General features: G+C 36.1%; 1 protein-coding gene across 1 annotated transcript in view; it reads right to left on the reverse strand.

Moving 5' to 3' along the window:
- The window catches only part of LOC139720484 (scavenger receptor cysteine-rich domain-containing protein DMBT1-like), a 101,540-nt gene that overhangs the window by 40,696 nt on the left and 43,708 nt on the right, over nt 1-17,136 (reverse strand). The window contains exons 18-20 of the mRNA XM_071631838.1: nt 8,891-9,205; nt 3,353-3,685; nt 588-905 (exon numbers count right to left, since the gene is read on the reverse strand). Coding sequence (XP_071487939.1) covers nt 588-905; nt 3,353-3,685; nt 8,891-9,205 — 966 coding nt within the window. The remainder of the gene's footprint in view (nt 1-587; nt 906-3,352; nt 3,686-8,890; nt 9,206-17,136) is intronic.

Consider the following 17,136-nt stretch of genomic DNA (forward strand, 5'->3'; position numbering starts at 1 on the left):
AGTTGCCAAGTTTCCAAGATGTTTTTATAGATGTGCATTTAAAAAGGCTTTAACATTGTTCCCTATAATAACTCATGAATATATTGCCTTTTATTCCAGATTCTCAGATGAACAATATTCCCAGGGATTGTCCAGACCCAAGACGTATAGAACATAAGATGGAGGTAATCCATTCAAGAATTTACAGTCAGCTATGTAGTAGAACTTGTATACTTTGCCACTTTACTTTAAGGTATAAGACACAATGCTTCATGGAGTCCACTAACACGGACTTTCTTCAACCTTATTCGTATTCTTTATTTCGATTTTTATCTTAAAGTAATCTGTTTTACATGAACAGTTCCTGATTGTGTTACAGAACATGAACACAACTTAATCAGATACATTTTGCTCAGTTAACGTTCAGTTTTCTACCAGGCGAGAGCTATACATGTTGACTATCTTCAAATAATAAATCTGATGGTAACGTTGTACCGTTTTCTAGAATACTAACTTTTTTTCATTATCTGATGACAAAATCTTATGCAGGATAAACTGTTTGGTAAATACTTGCTAGTGTTAAGACATGTAAAATGTCAAGCATTTACCTGTCGGTATACACTCCACTCCAGCGTCTTCATAGTGAATGCAATTGTGCATGTTGTATCCGTTGTGTTGGCAATCTGCCAAGTTACTCTCCGTGCCATTGCATTCAACGTCATCCAACAGAATTGGGCCAGATCCCGGTCCGTACTCGGCGCAGCAAGAATAGCTTCTCAAAGCGCCCTCAAAGCCCAGCATTCGACACACCACGTGGGCGTCTTGAATATCCCAGGCGTCATCACAGACAGTTCCCCACTGACCATCGTAATAGTATTCCACTCTACCTTGGGTGTAGTCCTCTCCTCCTACTAATCGGATTTTACCTTAAATGAAATGAAAAAGGAACCTTATATTTGTTTGTTTGTTTGTTTTCTATCGAGACCTACTGTATCTTCTTTTCCTATCTGACCGAAAATGTCAAAATCGAAAATTTGATATTTGATGTAAGAGTTGACTTTTCTTTTTATCAATAAAAATACACTCTGCAAAAAAGAAGAAGCATAAACTTTTAGAGTTTATATTTCTCATAGAATATTCTATTAAAAGTTTGTGTATGAATATGACAGTGTACGATATGAAAGCAATTCAATTTGCTATCAACCTTGGTTAGTCATTTAAGAGAGGAATGTTACGCATGAGAGAACAACTTTGTAACTAAGTACTCTTCCATGTAACAATAAGAACAAAAGACAAATTTAACACAATTAAAAAAAAAACTGATTGAAGATGCAACAATATATCTATGATCTTTATAATATCGTTGAAGCTTAAAAGATCACTGAAGTTTAAAACAATTAAGGAAAAAAGAAATATCTTCGGTCAAATCCAAATTCAAATGAAATCAGAAAAGAAGCATTACAAAAAAAAATGGTATCGGAGTTTTAATTGATTTCTAAGATTAGGAATATTCAAAATGAAATTTGGTACTTGAATTTGTCTCATAAATTCTTAAATTACGAAATTAAAAGAGCGGGAAACAGATGCTGTGGTGATTTAATCATCGTTATGCCTTCACTCCCGATGTATGTCATTTGAAGTTTGAGTTAACAGAAATTGTTTGTGTTCTCCCTTTAATTTTCTTTTAATTTTGTTGCAATTATAAACTTTATTTAAATCTTTTTTATGGAATAAAACACTCTCTTGAAAAGCGGTTTTATGTACTGAGGAGACTATATAATTATGTATAAAGAACACATAATAAATAAATAAATAAATATAAAGCATAAAGAGATCGACAACTTATTTTAGCTAATTCTTTCATGTCTCTTATTGTGATAATATCGTTTTTTCTTATCATTGTTATCTTGAAGGGCATTTCCAAACGGAAGAAAACTTGTCATTTTTTTGAATAGTTACTTTTGCGCCTTATTAAAGGACAAATTTTAAAGCGTTAAAGTCTCCCTTTATATTGACTTACTAGGTTGATAGGGAATTAAATTACCTCTAATATTAATGGTATGTAATACATTGATTTTCATCAAAATCTTCTATGAACTCCAAAAAGTGATTACTTATTTTTTTCTCTCCCTGAGTTTGATATTTAGTCAACCTTGCTGAAATCCACCTCCCATATAAGTAGAATAATCGCCTATAAGGTCGAAGGTCTTTTCAAGTTTTTTGTTCAAAGACTATTGATTTTAATCCCTAATATTCATAAGTATGTGTATTTCTCTACCTCGAGGCTATTTCTTCAGTCCAAATAAGATATGTATAAGATCATATATTAGTCAGGGAAAGGTGCAGTCAGAGTTTTTGGAGGGGATATGAGTTTCGGGAAGGAGATATTCCCACCCACACTACTGATCGTTTGCATTATACGACCTGACATTCAAAGATGGTGCACCCATTTAATAGTGAAATATTAGATTTGTTTATCTGATTAAAACAGTAAGAAAATAAAAATCGATTTGGGATTTGTGTTGGGAGAGGGTGTGGGAGAGAGATAAGCCCTATACCACATGAGGGAGATTTTACATATTAAGACCTAAATTATATCTTATTCTTGTTTTTGTGAAACGAGTAAGAATGATATGAAATACACGGCATTCAGGGAAATGAGAGGGAGAGAAGTGGGGAGCGTTTTGCATTTTCAAACCTGAACATGATACATTGTATGTTTGCCTCCACGATTTCCATGGTGGAGGGGGGGGGGGGGGGGCGCAAATGTTCCTTTGCCCATTTAGGATCGCCCCCCCCCCCCCCCCCCCCCGCCTGATCAATCATGTAAATATGCTCATAAAAGTACCCTGAGTCATCATCGTTTCCTGCATGATTCAGGAAATTGGGAGGGGTCAATTCTGGCGTAATTGTGTTACCTATGCAAATTGCAAATGGTTCCTGAGTCGCGTGCGTCAGCATGTATACCTACATATAGCCCTTTTTTACATTGTACATGTATTTTACATTTTCAACATTTGGACCTTGCTGTAAAGTTAATTTTACCTGCGAGCGAGCAAAGCAGAGGACGCCTGAGAAAGTCATATATGCAACTCCTAAATGATGAAATACTGTTAAGCTCTGTTTAGCTTTCAAAAGGCGGGGGTGCGAACGTCAAGCTATATGTCCAAATTGATACATTTACATTTCCTCTGGCATTTGTTATTAAAAAATTTCGTTGGGGGATATTGTACAAGCCATCCCTCCCAACCCTCCTTGTCCAAGACAGAGAGAGAGAGAAGGGGAGGGGGGCAGTATCCCTCTCCCCAAGGCCAAGGTAATTTACACCCATGCGTGCATGTGTTAACATTTGTAAAAAAATTTTAACATTTACCTGTCGGTATGCACTCCACACCAGCGTCTTCATGGTGCCCGCAGTTGTGTATTCCGTATCCGTTGTGTTGGCAATCTACCAGGTTTCTTTCTGTGCCATTGCATCGGACATTATCCAGCAGAATTTGACCTGATCCCTGTCCATATTCGGCGCAGCAAGAATAATTTGAGGCTCCTTCAAAGCCCAGCATCTGACACACCACGTTGGCGTCTTCGATATCCCAGGAGTCATCACAGACAGTCCCCCACTGACCATCGTAGTAGATTTCTACTCTGCCTTGGGTGTCGTCTTCACCTTCTACAAGTCGTACTTGAATTCCGACAGACGTGGACCCTAGAAAGTATTTTACATGATTAGATGCGGTTTCCTCTGTCCCCTTCTTTTTACCGACAAGAATTTGAAACTATGAAGTTTATACTTTAAAAAAATACATATGAGTTCTCTCAATGGCATAAACGTCTTTTTGTTCCCTTGAATGATTTTTTTTTTCCCTCTGGGCTTAACGACGAGGTATCATTCCTTTCATGGAACCAGTCAAACTCATCATAATACGACTGCTGCCAGCCGTATTCAAAATCACAGTCAATGTTGCTTTGACCTGATAGATAACCACGTAGTGCAATAACGGTCATTTTTTTTTTAATCAATATCTGAACATGTTAAGTGACACTGACACATCAAAAACGTACAGGGAAAGTGAGACTACGAATTTCTATTCGGACGACAACAAAATATTCCAGCCATGGAGAGCTTTTTACTTTACTTTCATTTTGTAGACTTGTTTTATTACTGCATGTTACAAAACAGGTTGTAGTCGGGTAGTTATAATAAGGTGTTGATAACGGAAATTGCAAACATTATAAACAAGGAACTGGTCCACGCATATCTTACCGTTCAGCGATGATGTTGTTTGCTCAAAATTTTCGTCCGTTGCGGTAACTAAATCAGTTACTTCTATGTGAGAAAAGACAAGGACACATGTCTCAAACAATTTCCTTCGTGAGACATTGATGAATCGTATCACCTTACACACAAAAGAATTAACTTGATCCTGCAAACAGGTACAGGAAGTAATGAAGTATACTAATCTTTCATCCAACTTGTATTGTTACACGTTACTGTGATCTTATAGGAGAGCAGTCCCCAGGCGTTACAATTTTGTCATATTAACAAAGGCATCTCATGCGATCTCTACAAACTAGAATTCAGAAGGCAATTTTGTTGGCGTAAAATTCTCGTATTAAACATTGCAGCTTTATGGTAGAATTCTACACTACCTTGAGTGTCGTCTTTCCCTATATTACAAGTCAGATTAAACCTAAAATCAAGTCAAATAGGACCAGAACTTTTTTCCTCGATCGAGCATTCGCCTATGGATTTTCCATCAAAAGAGTTTGAATCTACAATCCAATTATTTCAAATGTTGCCTTATTCGTGTATATTGCTTGTTTGTTTATTTATTTGTTTGTTTGTTTTTCCTCCGATGAACAGTTTTCTTGGACATTACCAAAAGGAAACACGGAGACTGAAACTTGCCTTTGGATTTCATATTAAGTGGCATTGGACGCTACATTTCGATTTTGGCGAAAACGCGATGAGCACCTTTAAAATATGCGGCTCATGCCCTTAATTTCTGAACATGTGTAAAAATCCCATAGAGTGTGCCCCTGTGCTTTCCTATGGAGAAATTGTAAAGAAGGTTTTGGAACACCCTATAGTTTTATGATACACCCTGTACAGAAACCAAGGTTAACGGTGTCCAAAGTAGGGGAAAAGGCAAGAAGCCCTGGGGAAAAGGGCCCAGAAAATATTAAGCCATTGAAGTAGGGTTGTATAGTACTCCAATACATTTTGATACATGATGGGTTAAAAAGACAGGATTGGTCACGTGATCCTGGCTCGAGAGGGTATAAATACCGCGAGCTCACTGTACAAGGTTTCAGTTGGGTTGGGGGTAGGTACGGGTCAACAGCACTCATTTTTTGGTGATAACTACAAAATTAATGGGGAACCACTAGGCCAGTGTAACAGAGCTTTATAATAGCAGAGAGAAAACCATCGGTTGAGACAGCAGGAATTACAATAAAGCAATGCTGCACTGAACCGTATTTCGGACTGTCGTTTCCACACCAGCCTCCTTCTTGCAACTGGTAGTCTTTGATACTAGACCCTGTGAATGGGTTGCTGTATCAATGGTTGATTGGGAGAATGATATGCCTGGTTTCTAATGCGCCGAGTGAGTCCTAATGCACGTATATAAACGTGTTGTATGAGATAGGCTGTGTGAGAGCTATATCTGAATAAGGTGCTGCTGTGCTGCTACTCATAGTATACATTATTGTGTCTACAGTTTTACCTGTAGACACAAAAATTAAGGCTCTTTGACCGCTCCCCGGCTACGCTACACGATCATAAACACACCATTTCCTCCCATTGTAGGTACACTATAAATTCATCTTGTTGCACACTTCAAAAGTAAGATATGTTTGTCTTATATAGCACAAAACTACCATGACTGTAGCGAAGGAACGTAATTGCCTTAAATGCAGATTGCCATTTCACTATCAACTTTAAGTCATCATCATGATATCTTGAGGATAAAAAATAAAACACATTTCGAAACAATTTGAAATATTCATTATGGAAGTCATACGATAATGACATTTTGAATTGATTTCTGATACAAGATGAGGAGATTGTGATTGCAAGCATAGATGACACAATTTTTGTCTTATATTTATTGATCATTCTAGGTTTTCTGATAAAATTACACATTATGTAGTCGGGTAGTTATGTTAATTGAATTACAACGACAAATATTAATGTAAACTTTTTTATCTTTCGCCTTGAGCAAAACAAAAAAATACCACCGTTGAGTGGTGGTTTTGTTGCTTCATTATCGCTGTCTACTGAGGTAAGCCGTTAAGTTACATTGTAGTTCTATGTGAGGAAAGATAACGTCATAGAAGATTTATAAACCATTTGTTTTACAAAAAGAAAATACTGAATCACGTTTCCCCTGCAGAACTTGAGAGATGAGAGAAATGATGAAAGCAAGAATGATAGAATGAAAGACTAAAGAATAAAAACGAACTATAAATGGGAAGCAACATTTTGTCAAAGCTTATTTTAACAGTAGTTCTAGCAAAAGTTTTGTAAGAATTACAGCAATAAATATTCAAAAGGATGATATAGTAGTGGTGGAGACGAGGAGTTGTTTGTTTGTGTGTGTCTATGTGAGAGAGAGAGAGAGAGAGAGAGAGAGAGACCAAGAAACCCCTTATGATTTTTCAGCATAGAACGTACCATTCTTACAGGACTTCTAAGTTTATCTGATGGAAATCGGTTGTTGAATGGCCGAAACATCCAAAAACAAAATAAAATAAAGCGATCGTAATAAAAAGAAGGTCCCACCATTTATTAGGATCGCTCTTTTTGGATATCTCAGCAATTTCAAATCTGATTTTATTCAAATAAACGTTGAATTCATCTTGAAATTACATGTTCTTTCATATATTTTATGAGGTTCCTCATCATCTCACCGATAAATGACAGAAACCTGAAGTAAAGTTTCAACCAGAACTATAATTATGAAACGATCCCTTCAATATTCGCTTCATAAAAAATAACTACGTGACCTAGTTGAATTTCCTTCAGCCTCTTCTGTGACATGCTACACTCGGTGATCTGTTTTGTTTCCAAGAAGGGATATTAGTGAAGAAATCATGTTCATAATTGAAAAGACCACTGGAAAATGTTTTTTTTTTTCAACTTCACCTACCTTCATACACCGTAGAAGTTGCATTCTCACATACATCGTTATAGTCAGTACAGCAGTCTCTCAAGCTTGTACAAATCTCGTCACAGTAGCAGAATCCTGAGGATACGTAGCAACTCAAGCTGGGATCCACACAACAACTCTCTTGGCATGAACCTATTGTGATGATATTTGTGGCCACAATGGAGAAGAAAAAGAAAAGCATGTATCTAATTCACTGTTGCCAAAGAGAAGTACCAAGATACATATCCATGCTGTTGTTCTGTGTAGTGTTGGGGCGATGTGTCTGCTTTCATCTTAAAACAAAAACTACAATGAAGCTTATTCGTATTTGAATTTCAAAACAAACAAAAAAAGATCTCCGTATGAGTCACACCTCAGGAATATTTGCGGATGTATAGGCATGGAAAACTGGGAATGAAATCGAGCCCACTAATTGGAAAGAAAAGGTAGCTAGTTACAAAGTTGTAATGATTTGTCCCTTGTTCTTCTGACAAAAACAGAAGTTGTGATAATTTTCATCTGTAAATTGAAGATTTTTTGTTTGTTTTTTAACGTTATATGGACTATATCATATCCATCGCTGGCGTAGGATAAAAATAGGATTATAGTTTTCAATATCATATGCAAAAACATATCCTTATTAAGAAAACAAAAAGGTTTTTTGCATCAAGATTCTTGAAGACTAGACATAACACTTTCAATAAAAAAGCGTGACTTTCATTTTTTGAAGACAACAAAACATATCAGCGACAAGAAGGTTTTCATTCCCTTTCTATATAGTTTCTGTGCTTCCTAACTATAAACAGATGGCGTTCAGTTGGTAAGGACGTTCATATGACGATATTCATATTCATGTGTTTGTTTAAAATCCATCTATGCTGATCGCAATATATATTACCATGAAGCGAAGGTGTTGTTGGTCCATTAATTGGATCCGCTGTTACAGTGGTAACCACATCAGTGACTGCTATTTGAAAAGAGACAAAAACAGATATGATTTCTCAAATCACTCGCTTTTTCTGACATCTCATCACCCTCGTAGGGATTGAAAAATATCATAGAAATAATTTTATTCTACAGCAGGGTACAAACGGGATAATATGGTCAAAGTATAAAAGCAAAAAGATAAAAGAATTGGGGTTTTACTGTTTAGGAAGAAGAATGCAAAAGTTTTGACGAGACGACATTATGTTTTTAATGATTTTGGTCTTAAATAAATAAAGAGAAATTATGGGCATGGGTAGTTAATAACATATGACATTATCTTTTTTGAAACTTTCTGATGTGTATGCAAATAACAAAGTCGCATGGATACGCTTAATTGAATTTCATTATTGAAGCCCCATCTGTATTAAATTGTAAATCGACTAGTTGCACTCAAAAGACATTATTTACCATTTGCAGATGAAACCCAACAAAACAGCATTAGTGTTTCAAAATAGTTTTAAAATGTGAGTTTGGGATAGATGCAAAAATTTGAACCATTATAATAGATTTCGAGTACTGTTTTGTTTTGTTTTGGTTTGGTTTGGTTTTTGTTTTGTTTTTTTGTTTTTGTATTGACGACAACATCTCCCTCAGGATAAACTGTTTCGTAAATATTAATTAATTATTCTTGTCATCATGTTTACATTAAAACAGTACAAAATAATCAAATACACATCAACATATATTCATATTCATAATTGTTAGATAAAAAAGTTAAAAAAAAAGTTGATAAATGCATGTCTTAGGACTTATAAAATACCACCATTTACCTATTGGTATGCATTCCACGCCAACGTCTTCATAGTGTCCGCAGTTGTGTATTCTGTATCCGTTGTGTTGGCACTCTGCCAAGTTACTCTCTGTGCCAGTGCATTGAACATTGTCTAGCAGAATTTGACCTGATCCCTGGCCGTACTCGGCGCAACAAGAAAAATTTGAGGCGCCCTCAAAGCCTAGCATCCGACACACCACGTTGGCGTCTTCGATATCCCACCAGTCATCACATACAGTTCCCCATTGGCCATCGTAGTAGATTTCCACTCTCCCTTGGGTGTCGTCTTCCCCTCCAACAAGTCGGACCTGACCTAAAATCAAATTAAGTACGAAACCGTTATATTGTATAATTCTTATTTTTTTCTTAAACGACAAGCATTTAAAGTTGCGTTACAATCATTTCCACAAGTTGACTCATATTGTCCTTTGTTCCCGTGGATGAACCGTTTTCTTTGAGACTGCAGAGAATACGACTGTCTCAAAGTGAAATAATTATGGTCTAGTACGACTGAGATTATATATATAAACGACAATCATTTAAAACTGCATTTGAGCAGTTTCCTAATATGACCCATAAATTAACACATTGTCCTGTGTTTTCTGTGGATGAACCATTTTCTTTGAGACTGGCAAGAATATACAAATAAAATTGATTACTGCGTGATACTAATTGTCGGGGAGAAAGCACTTTACCATAACAGTTGGGATTGAATTCCGAATTGCAAAGTAATGGATGTATTGCAATGTAATGGATCCGCTAATCTCTTCAATATCATCCTCCTTTACATAATAAATATCATTTCTTTAAAGCAATAAAAAAATGATTAAATTATGGTGTACTGCCACCGTCTTGCTGCTGCTGCTGCTGCTGTTGTTATTTCTCTTTTGCCAAGTGATTTAACTTTAAAAATGACAGCAATAGACGCACTGCAGTTGGTGCAATTTTGAAACTTTGTGATAAAAAGGAAATAGGCAGTTTATATTTCTTTATGAACATGGTTTGCATGGACTTGCTCGTGAATGGAGGGGATAGAGCTTTTCCTCGTGATGACAGATGTCTCTTTGAAACAGTGTTTGTTTTTGATAATGAAAATAATACAACAATAACGAAATGATAATAATGATAATACATCCATACAAACATGCATACATATATACATACGTACTATGACAGGGGAAAAGGGCCAGTATTTTTTCGTTTTATATTCACCATGTATTCCAATTCTATTTTTTATACATAAACTATATGAAAATGCCGTGTATCTAATCATTCAATCATTTAATCATTAAATCATTAGTTTCTGATTTTTCTTTTTGAAGTGGAAGTGGTGATCTAATGGGGGCGAACTAGGAAGTGATCTCGGTTTAGTTTAGACAGTTAGTCATTTAACACTTGCGTTAATTTGTATGCCTCCCCCGTATACAATTTGGTTATTATGCATTTGTTTGTTCCTTGTATATCCCGTCTGTTCTTAAGTTTGTTTGTTTTTACAGCATTTTATCATTCTTATTTCTTGTTCATATTTTTCAAAAATAGGTGAAAATTATGTTCAAAATATTCCTGCAACAGAAATTAAATTAACTGAATTTTTAAATCAGTGTAACTCTGAATCAATATTTTTTACATCAACTGATAGATTTGAAATTTTTGATAATTGTGTTATTTCCTCGGTTGCTGATCCACTTGCTCAAACATTTAATTTGCCAATTATTAACGGTGTGTTTCCTGATAACATGAAATTGGCTAAAGTAATCCCATTATTTAACAAAGGCGATGAATTTGTAGTCAGTAATTATCGCCCAATTTCATTACTATACTGGCTGTCTAAGGTAAAAAAATATATATATATTTACAAGAGAATGATTAATTTTTGAAGGTACATTGAAGTTTTCACGGATTCTCAGTTTGGTTGTCGTGAGAAACATAGTACTACGCATGCTCTTTTACATTTCGTTGATAGAGTGGTACATGCAATTGATAATCACTCTCATTTACCATTCTCTTGGACTTCTCCAAGGCCTTCGCGACACCATCAATCATGACATTTTACTTTATAAGTTAGTGCATTATGGAATACGTGGGAAGGCCGTTATTGCATTTATATGAATGTCGCGTATCTGATGACCTCTCTTTTATTTATTTTGCAGATGATACCGTTATATTTTTGCCCATAATGATATTGACTATTTCGTTCAGAAAATTAATATTGAACTGAAAAAAGTGACAAACTTGGTCAGAGCTAATAAGCTACAGTATTACTGAATGCTAAAGAAAAACCGAAATATTTTATTTCTAGCAATACTAATGACAGTTTAAGCAAAAACTGTAGTCTTACCTGATTCTCATATATAGAGTATCACATATCAAATTCTTGGGTGTCATTGTAGATGACAAACTTTCCTGGAAATCACATGTTGATAATGTTTTCAACATAATTTCGCGTAATACAGGTGTTATAAATAAACTGAAATGTTATATTCCACAAAAAATATTACTTATGTTATATTCGTCGTTTGGGGCAACACGCATCAGAATTTACTAGAAAGAGTGTGCCTATGGCAAAAAGGCTCTCCGCGTTGTTATTCCCCTGAACGTTCTCATACAAATATGTGGTCTGCCTCTAGCAAGCTCTTAAAAATTACAGATTTGTTTTTTGTTTAATGTAGGGCAATTTATGTACAAGTATGGCAACAATTTGCTTCCACCTATTTGTGATCCTATGTTCCTAAAAAATCAATCATTTCACGAATGTCCCACCAGGTGTTCCAATGAATTTCATTTACCGAACGATCTTTGCTCAAAACACACTTATTTATGTAGGCCCAAATTATTGGAATTCTTTGAATCATGATATAAGAAACGCATCATCAATATGTTCTTTCAAGAGGAGACTAAATTCCTTTTTACTGCAATCGTATGACTCTACAGTACTGAACTAGCCAGTTGGCATTCTTTCTTACATACTGACTTACTCACTTTGTCTCCTCTTCGAAGAATTAATTCTATTTTTTTCTTATGTTTGTTGACATCTATGCTATTGTCCAAAGCGTCTAGGAGTTGAATTTCCGGATGTTACTCCTGTTTACACTTCCCTCTATTTCCTTGTCTTTTTTTTTCAGGCGTTACAATACTATTTTTTCTCCACAACTATCATCTGTTTTTCTTGACATGCTTCTGCCAAAGATCGCTGTCTCCTTTGTGCGTTTTTGTTTGCTATTTTGTCATCTGTCTGTTAGTCTTGTCCATTCCGTATTGTCCCGTACAGCCTTTTTTTCAATAATTGTTTTGTTGTCTAGTCTTGTTTTATGTTCGTTCGCGTCTATGAAAGTGTATTCATCTGTTAATCTAATTTTCAATGGGCTTCCAGACTTCAATTCATCTTTCCACGGATGTTCTTTTCCAGAGGGCCCCACATTTTACAAGCTCTGTCTTTTTAGCGGGTCCCTCCATTTTTCGCACTTTAAGCAAGGTTATACATGTACCTGACTTCGATCACTTCTGTTTCTTTTTTACTTCGACGTATACCTACTATAGGGTCCTCTAATACAGTCGTTTCATTTCACAATGCTCTATTGACCTTATTTTCTGTTATCAAAGGAAGTGAAACATAGATTTTTTTTTTGAAGAATAAAACAAATTTTATATTGAATTGAATTGAATTGAATAAATTCTTCTGGCAGTCATTGCAGCCTCGACGACTGAAATAAAGCTTTCTTGTTGATATGCACGCTCTGTTTCTTTCCTTTTTCGTGGGCATATTATACTTTCTAGTTTATACCTTGTTGGCAGGATCCCCGAGAAAGCACAATGTCATCTATGGCGACGTCACCTCGGTAGCTACTCCCACGTACACCTTCCATGGTAATGTAGAATGGCTGGGTGTAGTTGTCAATAGGGATCTGGTAATGAAGAAAACACACGCATAAAGTGACGTTTCACGTTCTTTCTTATATGTTACGTAGCCACGATTTCGCCATAACATCTCACACAGACTTTCAGCTATAGGATACGATTTTAAATCTTGTTCACCTCCTTTACGGAACTATCATTACTTCTCTACAACAAAGGAAAAGTGATTTATGATGTTTCCCGCGAGTTTGCAATATCTCCGTGCACGTAACACAATACCTATTAGGTAATTTATAGTCTATTGTCAATATTTCAAAGAAGAGGGATGATTATACAGGTTTGTAACACACAGGCTATCACAGTGACTACAGTATTATAAAACAAGGAATGTATTTTATTTTTTACGAAAATTATTAAATTGTTTCAATGTATATCTATTTTAATATATATTTTTTGTATATATTCATATATTCTATTATATATTCTAATTCATATTGTATTGTTAGCGAGTTACGATGACGTTTGTGTGGGACATTTATGGTCTCCATTTTGTTTTCTCTCTTTGTCTCTCGATATCATTTTACGGTTGCGATAGTGTTGACATAGAAACTTGATAAAATATCTTCTTCTTTTGTCATCCATTAGTTTATTAACGTATAGGCCCTATAACATACAAAGTCCTGAGTAATATCGCTGTCATTACGTACCCGTGCTTCATACCAAGCGTTTCCTCTAGCTCCAGTCAGTGAGAACAAGACGTCACTTGACCTTGGTGTCGTTGATGCTGACTTGTAGACATTCAGTGATCTGATTGAGCTACCGTACATATGATACCAAAATGTCAGACACTGAGGCCCGTAATGATACTGGGCGGGGCTGGTTAGGCGTGCGTCTTGCCCGGAATAACGTGGAGAAGATGTCTCGATGTACATGTAATATCCGTCTGCAAGGAAAAGCAATATAACAAAAAATGAATACACAAACAACAAAGTAAGAGCAAGGTATTCGGTTGACGTCCGTTACTCCGACAGGTCTCTTTTTGGACGGTTCATTATTCCAATGGTTCCACAATCCGAAGCTTTGTTAAACTCCGGAATGTGATAAGGCTCAGGGGATAAGGCTCACTAATCCCAAAGTACGTTTGTTCTAATGTATAAACGAGGTTTGTTTTGTGAATATTCATTAATTCGAAAGTAGATATGCACTAATTGAAAGATTCCATGACTTTATTGTGCTATCGTACATTAAGTAATAAAATATCCATCGGACACCATATCATTCATTGAGTGGCCCGATATCAATCTCGATCAGATTAGGGCCACCTGTCCACGCTATTATCACTTGTCATTTCTTTTGTATGTGAATTATAACTATGTTCTTTCATCATTCAAGTGCATGAAACAGGGATGCCAAGTTCAAAAAAAAATCTATGAGTGAGATTTTCATGACTCGGCATCTCAGCGCGCGAATGTGCGCGCGAGCGAGGGTGTGGGAGGGGTCCCCCCCCCCCCCCCCCCACGGCCCGATAGGGAACTTTTTCAATTTTTAGCTCTTAATGGTGCGATCAGGTGCATACTTAGGGCCTAAGTGACTACATTTTTCACTTATTTTGAAAGACAAAAGGGAAATATATACCTTCAATTGCAACTATCACTTTAATCCTTTGAGCTATGCTCATTATTATAGGCCCAAGTTGCAGACATCGCCCGATGCGTGAGAATAATGGGCGCCATGCGTGAGATCGTGAGACGGACCCTAAATGCTTGAGTCTCACGCAGAATGCGTGAGAGTTGGTAGCTTTGATGAAACAGACTACAAAAATGAAGATTACGAGAAAGCTGCCAGCATTCATGTACTTACATTATTAAAGTTGTATTGAAAAAAAGCTGACAAACAAATAAATGATAATAAATGATGGGCAAAACCTGACAAAGGGCAATATATGTTGCAAGCGCTTACAGCCGGATGTATGGTCCCCGCTTGGTCCAGTGTTTATCGACGGGGTACCACCTCTATTACGTGACCAGTCAAAGTCATCATAATATGATTGCTGCCAGCCGCAGGTACCGTATTCAAAGTCACAGTCAATGCTGCTTGACCCTGGGAGATAAAAGCGCAGTGCGATAACGGTCATTTTTTTTAACCTTTTTTTAACTCAATATGTTAACATATGCAGTTGACATTGATATATCAAACACTCTCAGATGACAAATAGCTATGAATATGTAAGACCTCATGAGTTACTGTATATTCAACGACAAAGTTTGTTTGTTTTTTGCACCTTCCATTTTCAGGCTTAATTTATTTTTGCATGTTACAAGACAGTATGTATCCGGATACTTGGTTTTAAGTTACAAAAGAAACGAAATTGAAACAATGTTATCTTAAAATTGATCCCAACACAATATCTTACCGTTGATAGGTGATGTGTCCGTTGTGATATCTACGTGAGAAAAGGCAGGGACAGGAAGATGTCTCAAACCAGTAACTTTGACAGACATTACTAAATGTAATCACCCTTGCAGATTAAGAAAGATCTGTTAAGATAGTACCGTGAGAAGTAAACTTTATCTAACTAAAGACGACTAAAAACTTGTATCTTTAAACGCTTGGTACAGCATCCAGCAGGTTGTTACAATTCTAGTCATATCAACAAGGGCATGGATACTCGAGCAACACAACAAACTCCAATCCACAAACCAGTTTTGTTAGCGTGAACCCATGGCAGTGATATCTGTAAGTATATGGTAAAATTCTACACTACCTCACGTGTCGACTTTCATTTTTTAAGTCAGACTTGACCTAAAAACATGTCAAGCAGGACCACAACTATTTGCACGATCAAGCACTATTTTTTTTTTTTTTTTTGCCAATGGAGTTTTTATCAACAAGTATTTAGACCTACGATCCTCTGACTTGAAAACATGGACTGCTTGTAAACGTTGTGTACTTTTTCGATGAACGAGATTTTCGAGATTGAAATTTGTCTTTCGATGTCCCGTTGGTGGATACTGAACGCTACTTTCAAATCATAAACATTGACATAAAAGTTCCTGCTGATAATGATTATAAACATAAAAGTTCCTACTAATATATCATGGTGTACACTGAGAATTCATCTGCTTGCACACTTGAGTTGTGGAATATCTTTGTCCTAAGACCAAAACATAGACAGGAACCTTTATAGCCACAGACAGAGATTGCTTTTTTTTTTTTGCTATCAACTTTAAATCACCGTGATTTCCTTTACAAACCGAACCGTATAAAATATTTAGAAGTAAGTTGACATACTTATTATAAGTGTCATGTATTATTATAAACGAAAAACTTTTTTATGATGAAAGAATAAAAACAGACGATAAATCATTCTCGGAAGCAGCACACAGAAGAATCTCTAAAAAGATATTAACCAGTTAAGAATATATACTAATTCATGTTTTGTTTCTGTATAAGAAGCTCTATAATTGAAGATAATTATAACGTATGTTCATGATAATCATTGTAAAGACCTTGTAAAGAATGATCTTTTTAATGGTTCTACCTTCATACACTGTGTTAACTTCATTCACACATGTGTCGTTATAGTCAGGACAGCAGTCTCTCAAGCTTGTACATATCTCGTCACAGAAGCAGAAGCCTGAGGATACGGATACCTCGCAACTCCAGCTGGGATCCACACAACAACTTTGCTGGCACGAAGCTATCGTGGTGGTATTTGTAGCCACGAGGGAGAAAAAAAGAATACATTAATTTAACGTCACTCAGAGCAAAGAGAAGTAAGAAGATACAAATCCTTGTTGCTGTGCCCTAGTAGTTCTGAGGTAATGTGTCTGCCTCCATCTTAAAACGAAAACTACTCTCTAAAAAATCTAGTGGAAGTATTCACTCTTGAAGGAGTGAGTACAAAAAAGAATGAATTTAGAGTGAAATTGGAGTGAATTTTGAGTGAATATGTTCATTTTTACTCATTTTGGAGTGACCTTAGGGATCACTCGAAGATATTGGAGTGATCCCTGAGGTCACTCTTAAACGAGTGAAGGGTAACATTTTCACTCCAAATTCACTCCAAATTCACTCTAAATTCACTCTCTTTTGTATTCGCTCCTTCAAGAGTAAATATTTTCCCTCGATCTTTTTTAGAGAGTACAATGAAGCTTATTCCCATTCAAATTTTGGGAAAAAAAGTATCGTATGAGTCATACCGCAGGAATATTCGCAGATGTACAGGGCTTGCAAACTGGGAATGAAATCGAGCCCACTAATCGGAAAAAAAAAGTGGCTAGTTACAAAGCTGTGATGTTTTTTCCTTAGTTCTTTTGACAAATCCGCAGACATCTTAAAAACGAAAGCTATGACAATTCTTACTTGGGGTCTTAAGCATATTTTGTTTTG

This window comes from Diadema antillarum, unplaced genomic scaffold (genome assembly GCF_040938485.1).
Source record: "Diadema antillarum isolate AM-2024a unplaced genomic scaffold, OU_Dant_1.0 scf00000128, whole genome shotgun sequence".
NCBI lineage: Eukaryota > Metazoa > Echinodermata > Echinoidea > Diadematoida > Diadematidae > Diadema > Diadema antillarum.